This window comes from Pinus tabuliformis, chromosome X (genome assembly GCF_031772625.1).
Source record: "Pinus tabuliformis cultivar Carrire ecotype Pingquan chromosome X, CPIR1, whole genome shotgun sequence".
In the NCBI taxonomy this organism is placed as follows: Eukaryota; Viridiplantae; Streptophyta; class Pinopsida; order Pinales; family Pinaceae; genus Pinus; species Pinus tabuliformis.
In genome coordinates this window covers 546766870-546783666 of record NC_142308.1, presented here as the reverse complement: position 1 = coordinate 546783666, position 16797 = coordinate 546766870, and the positions used below count along the sequence as shown (strand labels likewise).

Below are 16797 nucleotides of genomic sequence, written 5' to 3'. Positions count from 1 at the left end.
AACCCTCATTGATGCATCTATTTTCCCAAGTTGGGTTTTTTTCCGAGGATATTTGTCCAAAAATAATTCTCATATTTATGTGTGTTTGGTAGCATTTCTCGGTTTCTAGCGAATTATTTTTCTGCAGTATTTTATTTGTGAAGGTTGTAGAGTGTTTATTTCGATATTTGTGTTGAAGTTTCTAAGTTTACTTAGTTAGAAACCCTCCATGCACTTTATCTGATTTATTCCTACTTACTTGTTATTTTCCTTAACAAGTTATTTACAATGTAAGTACTGAAAATAAACACTAGTGCATGCTCAACATATTACAGATCAACAACTAAAAGCAACAGAAAAAAACACCATATGACACCATTATTTTTGTACTAATGTCCCCTGAAAAACCCAATGTTGGAAAATCGGTGTAGCTATCTGAGGGTTTTCTTATTAAGCAATATCAGAGTATAATCTGGGTGCCGAAACTGGCCTACCCAACAGAGAATTTCCTTGGCAGTAATACCTCTTAATTTCTGACAAATTTTCTGGCTGAAACCCCGGATAATCATTTCGGTAGCTACTCAACACAAATTTGCTCTAGAAACCCCAGCGTCAGCCTCTCTCTGGACTGCGTCAGCCCCTCTCTGTCTCACGCTGGCCCTGCGTCACCCCGGATGGGTCTGCGTCAGCCCTGGGATGCCCTGCGTCAGCTACGCTGGCCTCTCTGAGGCTCTGCACAACACTCCCGGTTGCCTCTGCGTGGCCCTACGTGAGCCCTGGCTGGCTCTGCGTCACTCTCCTTGGCCACTGCGCTGCTTTCTCGTCACTATCTCTGCCTCTTTGTCTCTCTGTACACAAATCCCCCTCAACTGCATCTCCCAATCACTAATTCTATCTCTCTTAGCAAACCCCGCTCTAGAGAATAGAATGACTGATCACTTTGGTGTGTTCTCCAAGTGTCCCTCAAGCCTCCTCTTATACTTTTCCTGTTGACATCTCAACGACCGAGATTAAGTCCCTAATCAACGGCTAAGATTAGATCTTGCTTGATCCATGTCTTTTGGACCATTTTAACACAGATTCATATTAATACACATTAATATTTTATTTTCCTTAAGTTTAGACTTAGGGACTCCATTAAAAATATTAATTATTTCAATATCTCTTGATCTGTTTAGAATCTGCCCAAACCTTTTCTGGGTATTGGAGGCCTCATGTGCCCCAACCTCTCCACCAAATTTCGTGGCTAGAGCACATCTGATGCTATACCCCAAATCAACAATTTGTCGTAGCAGATAAATTGTTAAATTAATTAACAATTAGGAGAAATAATACCAGTTGCTGCAATAGGATTCCATATTGGAATTTTCACATGGTATCAGAGCGCAGTTGATCAGCCGAAGAGCTTAGAAGCTAAGTTGCACGAAACGGGGAAACAGAAACGAGTTTCCGAAATTCGAAGCGATACGAAACGTGACCTCCCCAAATTTTGGAAACGGGGAAACGCGAATATATATATATATATATATAAAAAATATTTAGAAATTATTATTATATATATGTGAAATCATAAAGCATTAATGATACATTATAATTTATTACATTTAAACATTAAGATTAAATTTACATCACATTTACTCATGAGTCATGAATGATCACATAATGAAAATAAAAATATAGGAAAATCCAAAAGCAACCTTTATTATATATCCAAGGGCAAAATCTCAAAATCAGCCTTTATTTATATTAGTATATGAGGCTGCAAGTACAATAAAGACTATAAGGCTGCAAGAACTATAGAGACAAGTCACAAAAGACTAATCCTCATCATAACAATCCTCATCAAAAATAGAAGCAGCACAATGCTCAACAGTGGATGGTAGTGCTGAAGAAGATGATGCACCAATTCCACTTCCAGATTCGGCCTCAATATTCAGGGCAGCAAGAGAGAGATCAAAATCAGGATTTTCTGCATCCACATCCCATTCTTTAGAAGGACCATTGTTGTATTTTGGACCCCTACGAGATGGAAGGTGAAGGTTGGAGTGCACATAAACAAGATCCTCTGCTTTCTGTGAGCTCAACCTATTGCGCTTCACAGAATGAATAAAACCATAAATGCTCCAATTCCTTTCTGCTGATGAAGAGCTTGCCACTTGTGAAAGAATACGAACGGCAAGGTTTTGCAAATGTACACCATTTGCTCCATGACAAATCCACCACCTAACTGGATTCATGGTGCTTCTCTCCTCCAAAGCTGATATATCTGCATAATCATCTATTCCTGCAGCAAAACTGGCAAATTCCTCCTTTACCTCCCTATGTAGATGAGAAGGAAACATTTTCATAAGGGCTTTTTTCACCCCAGTAGCCACCTCTCTATCCTTATGGGGTGCCTTCCTCTTCCCATTGCTTTTAGCAATAAGCTCCTCATCATAAAATTTGGGGTTCAAAGCATGTGCTAAAGTGTGCAATGGAGTATTGAAATTGTTCCACCTATCAACAATGATTTTCTTGATCAAACCAGCAAAATGATCATCAACAAACAAAAGTTGTGGAGACTCCTGCGAAATGATTTCCATAGTTTTCTCAACCATGGAATCCATGCCATCATATACCTCTCCCAAGAAAGGTTGGTCAGTGTCAGCACTCCGGAGAAGCTCAAATGCAGGGGTTGTGAACTTTAGCAAGAAATCTACCTTGCTCCACCAATCCTCATCAAGGCACAATCTACGCACCATAGATCCCCGCTCTGAATCTGCTTGTCTCCACTCAATCCAAAGTTGACTCACCACCATAGAAACTAATGCATGCTTAACCTCAACAAGGCGGCGCAACATCACGAAGTTTGAGGCATATCTTGTCTCAGCAACTTTTAACAACTCCAATTTGGAGTACTCTCGAAATATGGCCTGAGACTGGTGGTGGTTGGTGATGAATTTGATAATCTCCCTTGCTTCCCCTGTGAGTTCCTTTATCCAGGAAACTTTGTTGTCGATCTCCTCTAAGATCAGATTCAGATTATGGACAATGCATGGTGTCCAAAAGATGTGGTCATACCTCCCCTCAATAACTAAACCTGCAGCTTTGCAAATCGGTGCATTATCCGTGATAACTTGCACCACCTTGTTAGGCCCTATTTGTTCAATAGCTTTTATAATAACATCAACAATGTAATGTGCATCTTTCACCTCTCCTGAGCAGTCTTCTGCCTTGATAAACATTGCTCCTTTGGGGGAAGTGGCAATGATATTCATCAATGGTCTGCGCTTTATATCTGTCCAACCATCTGAGACTATGGTAACCCCAGAGCTACTCCAGGAAGAACGAATTGGAGCTAAAATGTCCTCCACAAGGTCCTTCTCATTTTTGAGAAGCTGGGTTCTAACTTTCTCATAGTTGGGCCCCTTGTACCCTTGAGGAGCTTTGTTAACTGCCCTTATCATATCTTGCCAGTAAGGAGAGTGAACAACATTGAATGGGATAACACATGCATAATTGCACCTAGCCACTCTGGAATCAGTTTCTTCTCTTGCTTGCACATTCACCAATCTAGCAATTCTGCTATCCTGAACTGAAGGGGATGCCCCTGGGCCTCTGGTATTTTTGGGTGCTGGTTGTTCATGTTGTTGAGTTTGACCAGCTCTCCTCTTTCTTGCTTCAGCTACAATCCTTGGCTCAATGTTAGATGGAGCTTGAGTAAGGTCATCATGCCTTCTCTTAGTACCATCCGCCTCATCTTGCTCTCTTTGATATGCCCTCCTTGCCAACGGATCTGATGTTTTTGTGCAACCTGAAATCCCCTGTCCTCCTCCATGCAATAGATGTGCCTTCACTCTTGGGTAGGAGCCCTTGTACGTATTATTGCAAAGATTGCATCGCCATTCCCATGAGCCACCACCTCCACATCTTTGAAGCTTCGTCACATGCCTCCAAAGAGGATAATATTCAGCCCTTGGGTTGGCCCTAGGGCTTGAACTTGCAGCTGCACTTTGGCTGGAAGCCATTGCTGCAAAAATAAATTAAAAAACAAATCTATAAATAAAAAAGTTAAATAATAAAAACGTTTTTCATATTTTTGGCTGTATAAACCCTAGAAAAATTGAAGAAATAGTAAGAAAAAACTAAGAAATGAATGTGGCTTACCCAAATTAATTTTCTGTGGCTGAAACTACCCTAAAATGCCAGAAAAGAGGAGAAATATGGCTGTAGCTGAGCCAAATCCGCTGCAAAAATAAATTTAAAAAACAAATCTATAAATAAAAAACGTTTTTCATATTTTTGGCTGCATAAACCCTAGAAAAATTGAAGAAATAGTAAGAAAAAACTAACAAAATGAATGTGGCTTACCCAAATTAATTTTCTGTGGCTGAAACTACCCCGAAATGCCAGAAAAGAGAAGAGAAATATGGCTGTAGCTGAGCCAAATCTGCTGCTACTGAAATCTCCTGCTGAAATCTCTTTCTCTTGCTGCTGAAATCTCTTTCTCTTGCTACTGAAATCTACTTTACTCACTGCTCAAAACACCCTAGCTGAAACAACTGCCAGTCTCCAAGAGAAACGACTTGCTGAATAGTGTGATGAGAGAATGAGACAAACTTCTCTTTTATAAGTTTAGAATAGGCTTCTAGAATTTACTGGAAACCTAAAAAAAATTTAAAAACAAATTAAAAAAAAAAAAAAAAAAAAACACATTACAACTGGGAAACGTGGCTTGTATGGCCGGGAAACGCGTTTCCGGCCGTACTGCCACGTTTCCGTTTCGGGAAACGTGGTAGTACGGCCAGAAACGCGTTTCTTGGCCGTACCAAACGTGTTTCCGCGCTTCGTACCGGTTTCTAGCTGGGAACGGGCCCCCCCCACGTTTCCTGCAACATAGCTATCCACAATAAAGCATAATAGAAATCCATTCATCACGCTAGTTATTAACAGTGGAACTATAAAAAATCTATAAAAAATTAAAATGCATAAAACTGTGCTTACATGAGACTCAAAATTCTTATTCTGGAAATCTTTAGAATACCCAAAATACGAGTTCTTGGTGAATAGTTATCATGAACAATACACACTGTAAACAGTCAAAAGATCAAGCAACAGAAAAGAATAGAATTCACGTTCATGCCCAGGGCCAAACAAAATTGAGTAATATGCGAGTATCAAAGAAAATTGCAAACCAATAGGACCATGCACAAAACCTTCCTTAAAGTGGGGAATGCAACTTCTTGAATCTGCATCTTCTTGGAGCTAGTTCCCCTTATCCAGGAGCTGAGACATGAAGAATCCAAAGTACTGTATTTGACATTCTTTCCATTTGAAGAGCACACACTTGTCTTTCATGAAATGCTGCAATGAGGGTTGGACTTTGCACATCCAAGCCAAGAGAAAGTATCCTCCATACCAAAAGGAGGTGAAACCCCACAACCACTAGGAGGAACTCATGGACTATTGCACTCAATGGAGGAAGCAACCATGTAAAAAGCATGATCAAATCTGTCAATCTAAATTGTTGTTATTGCATGGAAAATGTAATTTTAATTGCTACAAAGCTTCCCTAGAAGCAACATATGCATCAAAAGAACAGTGCTATGATCATGAACATGATCTTAAAGCAATTGAATGCAATTTGTTGCTCATTGTTGTGAACCATTGCAAAATCTCCATGCTTTTTCTTGTCTTTCATATTGATCTTACGCATGTGATTGCTCCAAGGCAATGAAGCTTGTATTATTGGTTTCACCATTTTTCATTCTGTTAGAGTGGGATGTGTTAACCACCAAAAGTGGGTGACCCCATAGGACAAAACTTGTTTTCCCACACTTCTTATCCAGTAGGCCAGCCAACAACCCCTAACAACCACCACTAGCTTACGACAATGTGCCATACATATCTTCGTCACCTGCATCAATCATATGTCTTCTCATCCATCTTGCCGGACCACATGAACGAAGGTGGGCTTCCGATTAAAAGGTACTTTATTCATTTTGCAATTGGGTGCTTATGCTTGTGGAAAAACAAAGGCTGGGTTTGTAACTCATGCATCCATGATTGCTCCGTCCTCACATCTATGCACTCAGGATATAGATCCCCACCACGCTGGTATGTTTGACCATGGCACTTGGCCATGAAGTTTTCTCCCCTCCGTTACCATCATTATTCACATAAAACCTATGGATTGAAGGGTGGACTGAGAAAATGTCACTTCCTTTGGGGGTTAGAAAACACTTAATAGGGGTGACCTTTAACCACTCCTACCTAGGGAGGTGACACCATTGCGAGTTCAAAGCCCCAAGTTTGGAAGGGAAGCCTTGTATGAAGTGTCAAATAGCCCATTACTTTCAAGTTTGGTCCACTTGGATGTAAAAATGATTATTGTACCTGATGATTTGTTGCTTTCAGTAGACTTTGTGATGTGATCGTTAGGTGGTTCCACAACTAAGACCTGGCCACCTTAGCTGGTACCGAGATTCCAAAGAAGCATATTGACACCTAGAGGTGAGGCGTTGAGAGCCATAGGACTCCAAGCAGCAATAAAGCATCATACACACCCTTGGGCACCTCCAACACCCTTAGTTTTGGTGATTTTCCCTACATTTGATGACTTTTGGAATGATGCACTGGACCCAGTCGGTCTTAACACTTTGCGAGGGATGGTAGTCGATTTAGGGCCTAGATAAGGATGGTCTCACCCCATGAAACATGGGAGGGCTAGCACCACCTTGGATGCTGTCAACATTAGAGCAGAGACAAACACTATGGGCATTTGGAGACCCATGAGACCACCTTTGTTGCCCCAAAATGAATTTACTGGTTCACAAAGGGAGATTGACAGAGATCTGGGAGCCAACCCTCAAAGGATGATTTTAGAGGGTTTCTACACCACTCTTGTCACCTTAAGCCCTCAACGCATGTCCTAGAAGGGCCTACGCATGGGTGAAATCAACAAAAATTGCCCTACGACTCACACGTGTGGGCAAATATTTTGTATTTTGTTTAAGCTAGTAGTTCGACTTGTGACCTAACTTGTCACTGTGACATTTGATTGTTTTTAGGGGCTTTAGGCTAAAATTAATGTTTGTCCTCCTCATATAAGTAGAGGAGAGGATTCATTTGTAATTCATCATCACACACTTGGAGATTTTGACCTCTCTTAGTTGAATTTCAGCCTTCTTTCTTGTGGTAGAGATGTGACCAATGAATGCATTTTGATATTGGAGCTAATCGCTTGTCTTTGGAGCTATTGTCTTGGATCAATGGATGGAATTTCATGCATGCTATCTTGTAAGTGAGCATTTTGTTGGAAGTCTATTTCCTTGTCTAATATATGGAATATATTGAATCTATGGTTTTTCTAAAGTGTCCTTATTTATTGAAAATCTATTTGATGGAATCTAGATATTATTATTGCGGGCATTACTCATGAATAATATGTGAATGATAATACTAGTGGTGAACTTTTATTAGCTCTCCCATGAAACTTCTTGATCCATTACATAGGTAATCACAAGGGTTGTTGGTGTTAGGGCATCAATTATCCTTCCTCCTCAACAACTTTTAGCTAATTTAATCAACTCATAAACTCCATCCACTCAAGGATAAGGCATTGGCCATCCTTTGTTGCTGATCACTTTAACTTTTTTCCATAAAATTTTCTTTTCTTCCTCTTGACCTAATTCAGCCCGTTTAAGGCCAAGCGACCAAGCTAGGGCTTGGTGTGAATTCCTAGGGAAGAGGAATTTCCGAAGTTGGATAGTCTAAGTGCCAAGAGGATAGTGGTTGCCAGAAAATCCCTTGTCTTGGTAGGCATTCACTTCAATTTTGTCCATAAACTTCTTTGCCCTAGTTACTAGCCCTAAGCTAACCCTAGTTTGGATTTATCTTCAACTTGGGGGCTTATTTGAGGGTTTCATGTGCCTTTGTCTTGTTGAAAATAATTTTTGGAAACCCTTTCTTAGCATCTTGACCTTAGGCCTTCCCAATTCTCAACCAATAAATCAAACTCTAGGTCATAGATTGCCATTCTTAAACATCTTTAAGCATCTCCAAAGAAAGCGAATATCCCTTACCATTGATTGAAACCTTGCGCTTAAGTTGAGCTTTTCCCTTGGAAGCCCCTTTGTCATCCTATACCATATACTTAGAATGCTTATTATGTGACCTATTCACATATCAGGATTCTTCCCATCGGAGAAAATCTGTAAAGAGCAAGGGGTTTTGGCTGTGGTGACAGTGGGCCACTACCCCTGTCTAAGGCCTGTTAGATATTACGGCAACAGGATGGATTAAGCTTGGTATTTCCATAGGTATATTTCCTTTTCATTTAGTTAATGAACTTTCACTATGGACTTTGTAGATGGATTGCACCAACACATTTATTTCCTATTTCGATGATCAACTTCTCCACTATGGACTTTATATGATTGGTATTTCATCGAATTTTATAAATTGGCTTAAATATGCCTTGTTTACTGCTCAAAAAACACTTGTGGAAATCATCAACTCCATTTCAACTAGATCAGTTCTCAGCTAGTTGATTACAAGACTTGTTAGACATAAGATGGAGCCACAAGCATGTTAGCAAGGATTGAATAATTCTTTTTATTTAATTATTCATTATTCTACTTTTGCACTATGGATGTTATATGACTGATGTTTATTCTAATAATAAAGGACCTATACAAGTGGTTTAAATATGCCTCATACTTTATTCAACATGAAAGTTATGAAAGGCATCTTGACTCACTTTCTACTGAACCAATTATCGACGGGATAAAGTCATAGGTATGTTAGCTAGTATTTAATAACATAAAATACAGTTGCTCATTCAACTCAACCAATGTCAAGGAGTGATGTCACTATGTTTGTCATCCTTTGTAAGTCAATTAGGTTGTCTTTTCTTTATAGAAATTCTACTTTTGTACTTCCTGATGGTCATTACAATTGGGTTGATGCCCATATGAGCAAGTCTTGGCCTCTCTCAAGGATGATAGAAGTACACTATTGGGATTTTACATATTCATAGGATGCCACACATAGCAGTGCATTCACCTAAAAACCACATGTAATGACGAATTCTTGGAGGTGATTTTAACAATTTTCTTAATCACTATATCCTTTACCTATGTAGTTGCACACATCTTTTGGCTAGTGCATGCCTCTCAAGCCACTCTAGAACACAGGGTCTTTTACAACAGAATCTAGCATCTAGTGCAAAGCCTCGCTAAGTGACCTAGACAATGTGCAAAACACCATAGTGTTACCACTATTGCCTCACCAACTACTTCCCTCTCTTTGGTGAAGGAAAAAATCCAACACAAGGGAGGCTTCCTTTGTAGGGCTTAGGGATCAAGTAACCCAAGTATCTTAAGCTAAATGCTCCCTAAAGGTCCTTCAACACAAATCCACTGGATAATAATATGGAAAACTAGGGTTCACAATGGATGAAAGAGTAAATTCAAGACTCGGGTTCAAAAGGCCTATGGGTCAATATAAAGGCTAGGGTTAGCCTAAAGAGTCTCAAATAGGTACTTGAGCACAACGAATCAAGAAAAACTCAAGGAAGCTATAAACTGGGGTTTTAAGATAGAAAATTGCAGCAAAACAAAAATTTATAACAACAAATTTAGCTGTTAAAAATGTGTAAAAATTATATGGAGTGAAGAGTAAACTAAGGACAAAATTACAACAAACATTGATGGTTAATATAGCATATAACAACAAATAAAGTATGATGTCAACTCTCAAAAATGGCTGAAAAATGCATCAAAAACTTGGAATTAGCTTCTCTAATACACCTTTAAAGAAAACATAACCCTAGGGTATGCATCAACAAGTCATTAGATACTAAAAAACACAAAATTTTGCTGTAATATAGCTCTAATTTACCATAAAACAGAAACAAAAAGGAGTTAGGTTTAAAAAGGAATGCTTCAAATGATAAAGACTAGTGCCTTATCAATTTAGGACAAATGGAGCCTAAGATACAAACTATTCTAGGGTTTCTTTTGAAGTGATTCTAAATCCAAAATAACCTAGAACAAATAAACCAACTTACCTTGGGGCAATTTAGGTTCTCAAATTTCCGAATTAAGGGAAAGAAAAACCTATCTCTATTCTATAAATACTTGGAGGAAGGGCTTAACTCAACAAGAGATAATGAAGCAAATAACAAATAAACCAACTTAGCACAAGAACATATATCCCATTGAACATAAAACCAAGATAAAGCAAATAAACTAACTTACTTCACCATGCAACATCCAAGATCCACCATAAGTGTACATGACGAGATCACATCACATCACATCATCCACCCAAGAAAGTTGCTTAACTAGGCCTCCATTGCGCACTAGAGAGAAAGATAACAAATGACAAGTGTAATAATCCAAGTGTGACAATGATCGAAAGAAAATTGACTCCCCTTATTTATATGACAGTAGCCAAGCCAATTTTCTTCAAAGTAGACTAAAAGCCTTAAAAAGAAGTAAAATCCATGGTACTAGGTGGATAGGTCACAAGACGGCCCCCAAAGATAGCAAAATGTAAAATTAAGTCTCAACTAACCCACACGTGTGAGTCTAATGTCCTCCAAGGGAGATGTCATCATCCACAAGGCATGTCTCTCCATGAAAAGGTGCAAGGAATAACTTAAGGGATGTATCTTATCCCATAAGTCATGGATATCCATCCAAATGAGGTGGCATATCACCAAAGCAACCCTCCAAAGCCAACATCATCCTAAAAAATGTGTCACATCATCATCAAATGAGGAATTAAGATGATGTCATCAAGGTAGGGGAGGGCATAATGTCATCAAGGTATAGGGTGCATCTACCCCTCCAACAGGTCCCAGGTGATCAACACCATCAATCATCATCAAGAGAAGTGCAATGTCCATCAATAAGGTACAATGCTAGCTTGGGATTGTTTAGTCATCTTAGGGTGCACCATCTCTCAAGTTGATGTCCTAGCACCAAAGCTCAACATCCAAGGCCCTGGGGCTGGAGGAGGGTCACATCATTAGTGCAAAATCTTCATCAAGGCCAACACTCCTCAAAGGGTTTCCAACATCCTCCATCAAGTGTCCTGCATCATCATGGAATAGGGCTAAAGGGGCTCTACATAGTCTCAGAGATGCATCACTTATCCCTCAACGGATCCTGGCTACACTTGTAACAATCATGTAACACATATTCAACGAATCAAGTGAGATCAACATCATGGGCACAAGAACTATAAAAGCGTAAAGGTGGACCATATTCAATGCCAAAACCATCAAAGTAATTCACACAAGTATCATCTTCAAATGTGCTACTAGCTTATGATTGTGCATAATTTACCTCAATTATGTATGGGAGGGTTGACATATGACCTTATTAGGTGTTTCCAATCCTAAGGGGAGGAATAGTTCCTAGGTTGTGCCTTTCAAATGATAGGTGTCATGGCTTGGGGTTTACTTAATGAAGGGTGCTAGAGTCTTATACTAGGTTATGCAAACCATTGTCCATGTGCACCTTTGTAAAGGGAGTGCTTAGCTGCTTGAGTTATCTTCCCTTTCCTTTGTTTTCCCAAGCCCGCATATTTGCCTTTTCCTTTCTTGCTTTGATATAGTTTGTTCAACAAGATTTATTGATTTATCAAGTGATAATGATCATGTAATCCCCCTTGTATTGCTTCATTAGGGTTGGGATGTTTACTGAGTGTTCCTTTTCCTTTGATAGGCATGATATACATGGATACTCTCGAGGACAAGTGACTATATAAGAGGGGGTAGAGTTCAAGCTAAAATTGGCCTTTGCTTGCTTTATATCCCTTGCCATTTTTTTGCATTTTAACATTTGGCTCATGCTTTTTCTTTTCTTTCAGTTGCATCAACCTTGGATATATTCAACCTCTTCTCATAGCACAAGGTCAAAAGGGAATCAGTACAAGTGACTGACAACAACCAATGAAAAAATGGCACAATGGACATTGATGAATGATGACAAGTGTTAATTATGATAACATGAAGCGCTACTATCATTGGAGCCTCCCATTTGTTCACCTCCTAGGCAGTGAAAGAAAGACCCTAAGGAAAGTGACATTGGACTAGAGACACTTGATAACCACCTAGGTGAAGTAAGTGATCATGTACACAGCCGACAGCAGTCTATACTCCAATGTCAACCTGTGATCCATACTAGATAGTAGATTGCCTTAAACATTGAATTAAATAACTTGAATGCAAAAAAGGTTAAGTACCTTACAACAGATGACTCACCTTCATCGAATGAAGAGGTTAGATCAATGAATACACTGACCAAATCATGGATGAGAGGCATCTGAGGCTGGCTATATGTGGATCATGGTAGGGCTGCTGGCTGACAAGCTGCAAAGTAGGAGACTTTTTTTCCCTAGGGTTACCCATGTCTCTGGATGGGTAACATGGTCGCTATATGTGGATCATGGTAGGGCTGCTGGCTGGCAAGCTGCAAAGTAGGAGACTTTTTTTCCCTAGGGTTACCCATGTCTCTGGATGGGTAACATCATCCTAATAAGTTCAGCGGTGCATTTGATACCTTCTTTAAATATAATTCTAAATAAAGATGTTGTGTACGGAAGCTATCATATAAATATTTGTTGACCATTGTTACAGTAAATTATATATTTTAAAATTTTGGATTGCCTTTAAAAAGTTGTGCCTTTCATTTGATCATTTAAATATTTTAATTTGTAATTTTGATCGTAATCATGCTTGTTCATAGTTTGGATCCATAACACCTAAAATTGATCATCTCTATTCATATTTAGTACATTAAGTTTATCAAGGGCTCGTACAGAATTAAAAAAGGCCTAACATTTGGAGCTTCTGGGAAAGAAGGGGAGACCATCCTACATACTCAATATTCATAAGCATGGTTGTTTTGCATTTCTATTAGTACATCAAGATCAGTGCCAAATTGGGGAAAACATGCCTGTTTGCGTAGTTTTTCAAGATTAATTGAAGGACAAACTGGAGCAGAGGAATATTTAGAAAATTATTCAACACTAATAAAGATCCTCAAAAAAGAGGAATTCCTTTGACATTGTTAGTGTTTATATACCCGAACAAAGGACAAGTGTCGAAAGTGTATCTTTCTTTAAGAAGAAAAAATGTGAAACATTATATTCTTCTTTAATCTTTGCTAATCTTAATTCTAAATTCCAACTGATATCTAGTTTTTAGTATCATGTTGAATTCTATAGCCTAATTTTCATGTTTATGTATTAGATTTCATAATCTATATATCATTTTGTCTTGTAATAAGTAGCTGCTTGATTTCAGCTTCTATCTGAACCAGTTTATTTTGTTTTATTTTTAAATTATTTTGAAAGTCTACTTATCAAAGAATAATCTTGCACCAGGTATGCCACCGACTATGGCATGTTCCATTTCTGTATTGCAGATTCAGAACTTGATTGGCAAGAAGGATCAGAACAGTACAAATTTATTGAGGAATGTTTAGCATCTGCTGACAGACAAAAGCAACCATGGCTTATCTTCATTTCACATCGAGTTCTTGGTTATTCCTCAAATTCATGGCTTGCCATTCATGGAGCTTTTGAAGAGCCAATGGGAAGAGAGACTTACCAAAAACTTTGGCAGAATTACAAGGTTGACATTGCTTTCTTTGGCCATGTTCACAACTATGAGAGATCATGCCCCATTTATCAAGTGAGTCGAACCCTCATTTATGTGTAGAGTTATTTGATATTGTGTTGATGCAAAGTTTGTCTCTAGAAATCGGGAATTATATCATTTCTGTTTGTGCATCCTCTTTTCTCTGATAACTGAAGTTACTGAACATTTTTATCAAGAAAATTTTCCAGACATAACATTAGATTTTCAAATGCATTTTTATTCTTACAAGACTTTGGTTCTTGAGTCCATGGAGTTTTGTATGTGTAATTTGAACTAATAAAGATGATGGGTATGTTTTTTTTGACATTCACATGTATTTGTTATCTGGATGGGTTCTGTTAAGGTTCTCTCCAATTATTTATGGTTCATATCCAGATTCCTTCAATTATACTACAGTCTGAATATAAAATGGAAGATATCTAAAAACTATCTTTCTTTCATTTTTCTGTTCAAATATTGCAGAATTATTGTGTGAGTGAAGAAAAGTCTCAGTATTCAGGAACCTTTAATGCCACAATTCATGTAGTTGCGGGTGGCGGAGGTAGTCATCTTTCTGACTATACTTCTCTAAACACCACTTGGAGCATCTTCAAAGATCATGATTTTGGCTTCGTGAAGCTGACTGCGTTTAACCATTCGGCATTGTTGTTTGAGTACAAGAGAAGTTCAGACGGGAAAGTATATGATAAATTCTGGATTACAAGAGAGTACAAAGACATTCTTGGTTGTGACTCCATTGGTAACTGTCCATCTACTACTTTAGCTCAATAGACTCGAAAAGCAATCATAATGTTCTCACATGGAAGACATAAATTGATGGATGTTAGTAGCCGTTGTTATTCTCAAGTTTGTTTCGGCAGCTTGCATATGTTTGTTGTCCTTGCGTGGCTTCCAGACTTTGGGGTTCACAAAAGAAGAAAAAAAGATGTTGTACACCGTTCTTCTCAACTGGATTGTCCTGTTGGCTAAGGGCAGAGATTGTAATAAGATGTTATAATGATAATAAAGACATCCATTCTAGCATATTTTCTTGAGTGTAAGCTGTCTTTTGGAATGTAGTTATCTAGCGACCTAGGTTTGTTTATTGAAGTGTTTTCTAACACTTTGGAAGAATATTGGAATTTTGAAATAGTTCTACTCTAGATTGGAGATTTTATAATGTTCAAAGTTGAAACTGTACAATATTTGTTCAAATGCGATTTATCTTAATACCAGTGAAAGTAGTAGTTCTATTATAATGTCTACAACCAACTCTTGAATGATTGTAGAAACGCAAGCACCCAGAGATTGTAGTGTAACAAATGTTACTGCTGCAAGCTACTGTTATCGATCTGAAAATAATAGTGTAAAGTAGCCGTTAATAGAAATAAAGAGATACTTGTGACAAACACATCAAAGCATAAAAGTATTGGGTGCACTTGCACACCCAATTGAATTGCTTTTGCAAATTAGGTCTTATTAATACTAATAACTATTTTTAGCTCTTATTAAACATTAATGACCAATGATACAACAAAATAACCCTAGAACCTATGACCATAACATTATCATTTTTCATTATAAAATTATGAGCTTATAAGCACTTAATTCATTTGTATCTGACTTTTATTTGCATAACAAAATTGTTGTGTTTAGACATGCAACATTAAAGCATTATTGGTGACAAATTTTGTCTCCAATCACCTTGCCATTTGACAAGTGCAACAAGTGTTTTGGAACTAGAGACAGTGACCAAACCTCTATAGTATCAATGAGACCAATGATTTAGGTGTCATGGATCCCAAATCAAAGGATGACGAGAGAAGAGTGGAAGAAAAACAAATTGTGGTTAAGAGACATTGGTTGTATAACAACCCAATAGGTTTGCAAGCATCTGAAAGAAGATTGAATGTATACCAAAGTTGGAAGCAAAAGTTTTGCATTGATACAAGTTTTGGCAAGAAGCATCTCATCCTTGTTATATTTTAAAGAGGGCATGAAGGGACAAGTAAACCATTACCCAAGACACATACAAAGATAGATAAACACCAAGGGACAACTTATAGAGGGTCTTTCATGATTTGATCCTTTCGTTGAACTTAGAGGGAACTATATTTTCACTTGCGATACACATTATCAACCACAAACCCAAATCTTGGTGATCATCTAAATGTGTCTTTTGAAGACTCCCTACCCAAACACTTGAAAGAGATCATAAGTTGTATGGTATTGGGAAATAGAAATGCGTATCTGAAATGGGAATGCGCTGAAAACGTGACCCCCAAAAAATCAGGAAATGGGGAAACACACATTCAAAAAATTATATTGAAAATTTGAAAGAAAACATTTAAGTTTTAATATTATAATTTAGAATACATATAAAAATTCATGAATAAGTGAGCAATTGCCAAGGCCCAAGGCCCAAAAAAAATATGCTACAACAAATGCCTACATGTCGTCGAAATCATTGCCTATATTGGGATCCTCGTTATCATTATCACCTTTAAAATAAGATTAGAAAAAGCTTAACATGCCAAATCCAGATTTTTTTTAGTGATGGGTACACTTTTATTGTAACACCCCCGTGGACCCTGTAGGCCATCCTAAAGGTAGAAGAGGGCATTACTATCATTGACTCGACCTCCTCAGTCCTGTCATGGAAATTGGGTCTTAAAAGTTCCTAATTTTTCAACTTTCTCAAAACTCAGAATAAACATCGCCATCACGTCCAATTCATCGATAGCTTTTTGATGATTTACTTTTTATCGAAAGTCGACTCCCGAATCAGTAGATATGGCCATTTAAATATTCAGCCAATAACCATTTGCCACATGGCAGCCACGTGGTGCCCATTTGGCAACCCACATCACATGCCAAGTCCCTAGCTCTTGTGGCAACCAACGACACATGCCATGTCATTCTTTGTTTGGGGTGTACATGCCCATTCCCATAGTCTGCCATGTGGCCACTTTACATTATAATAATTCTTGGCCTCGATGCTCCATTCCCGGTCCACTGCACATATATGTAATAGACAACCTGGGGAGGAACAAACTCTTTCACAATTTCTGACGGGAGGGCTTCTCACCAACTTCGGCCTCTCCCCTTGCCATGCACACCGTCGCCACATGAGTTCCCCAAGGTTCGAGGCCTGGTTCTAGGCCGAGACCGAGATGGAGACT

General features: G+C 38.4%; 1 protein-coding gene across 3 annotated transcripts in view; it reads left to right on the top strand.

The window, feature by feature from the left end:
* Positions 1–14818, top strand: part of LOC149141164 (nucleotide pyrophosphatase/phosphodiesterase-like) — a 78959-nt gene extending 64141 nt beyond the window's left edge. For all 3 annotated transcript variants that reach the window (XM_089447662.1, XM_089447659.1, XM_089447661.1), the window contains exons 12-13: positions 13360–13669; positions 14099–14818. In XM_089447662.1, the coding sequence (XP_089303788.1) occupies positions 13360–13669; positions 14099–14407 (619 nt within the window). In that variant the 3' untranslated portion in view covers positions 14408–14818. The remainder of the gene's footprint in view (positions 1–13359; positions 13670–14098) is intronic.
* The last annotated feature ends 1979 nt before the right edge of the window (positions 14819–16797 follow it).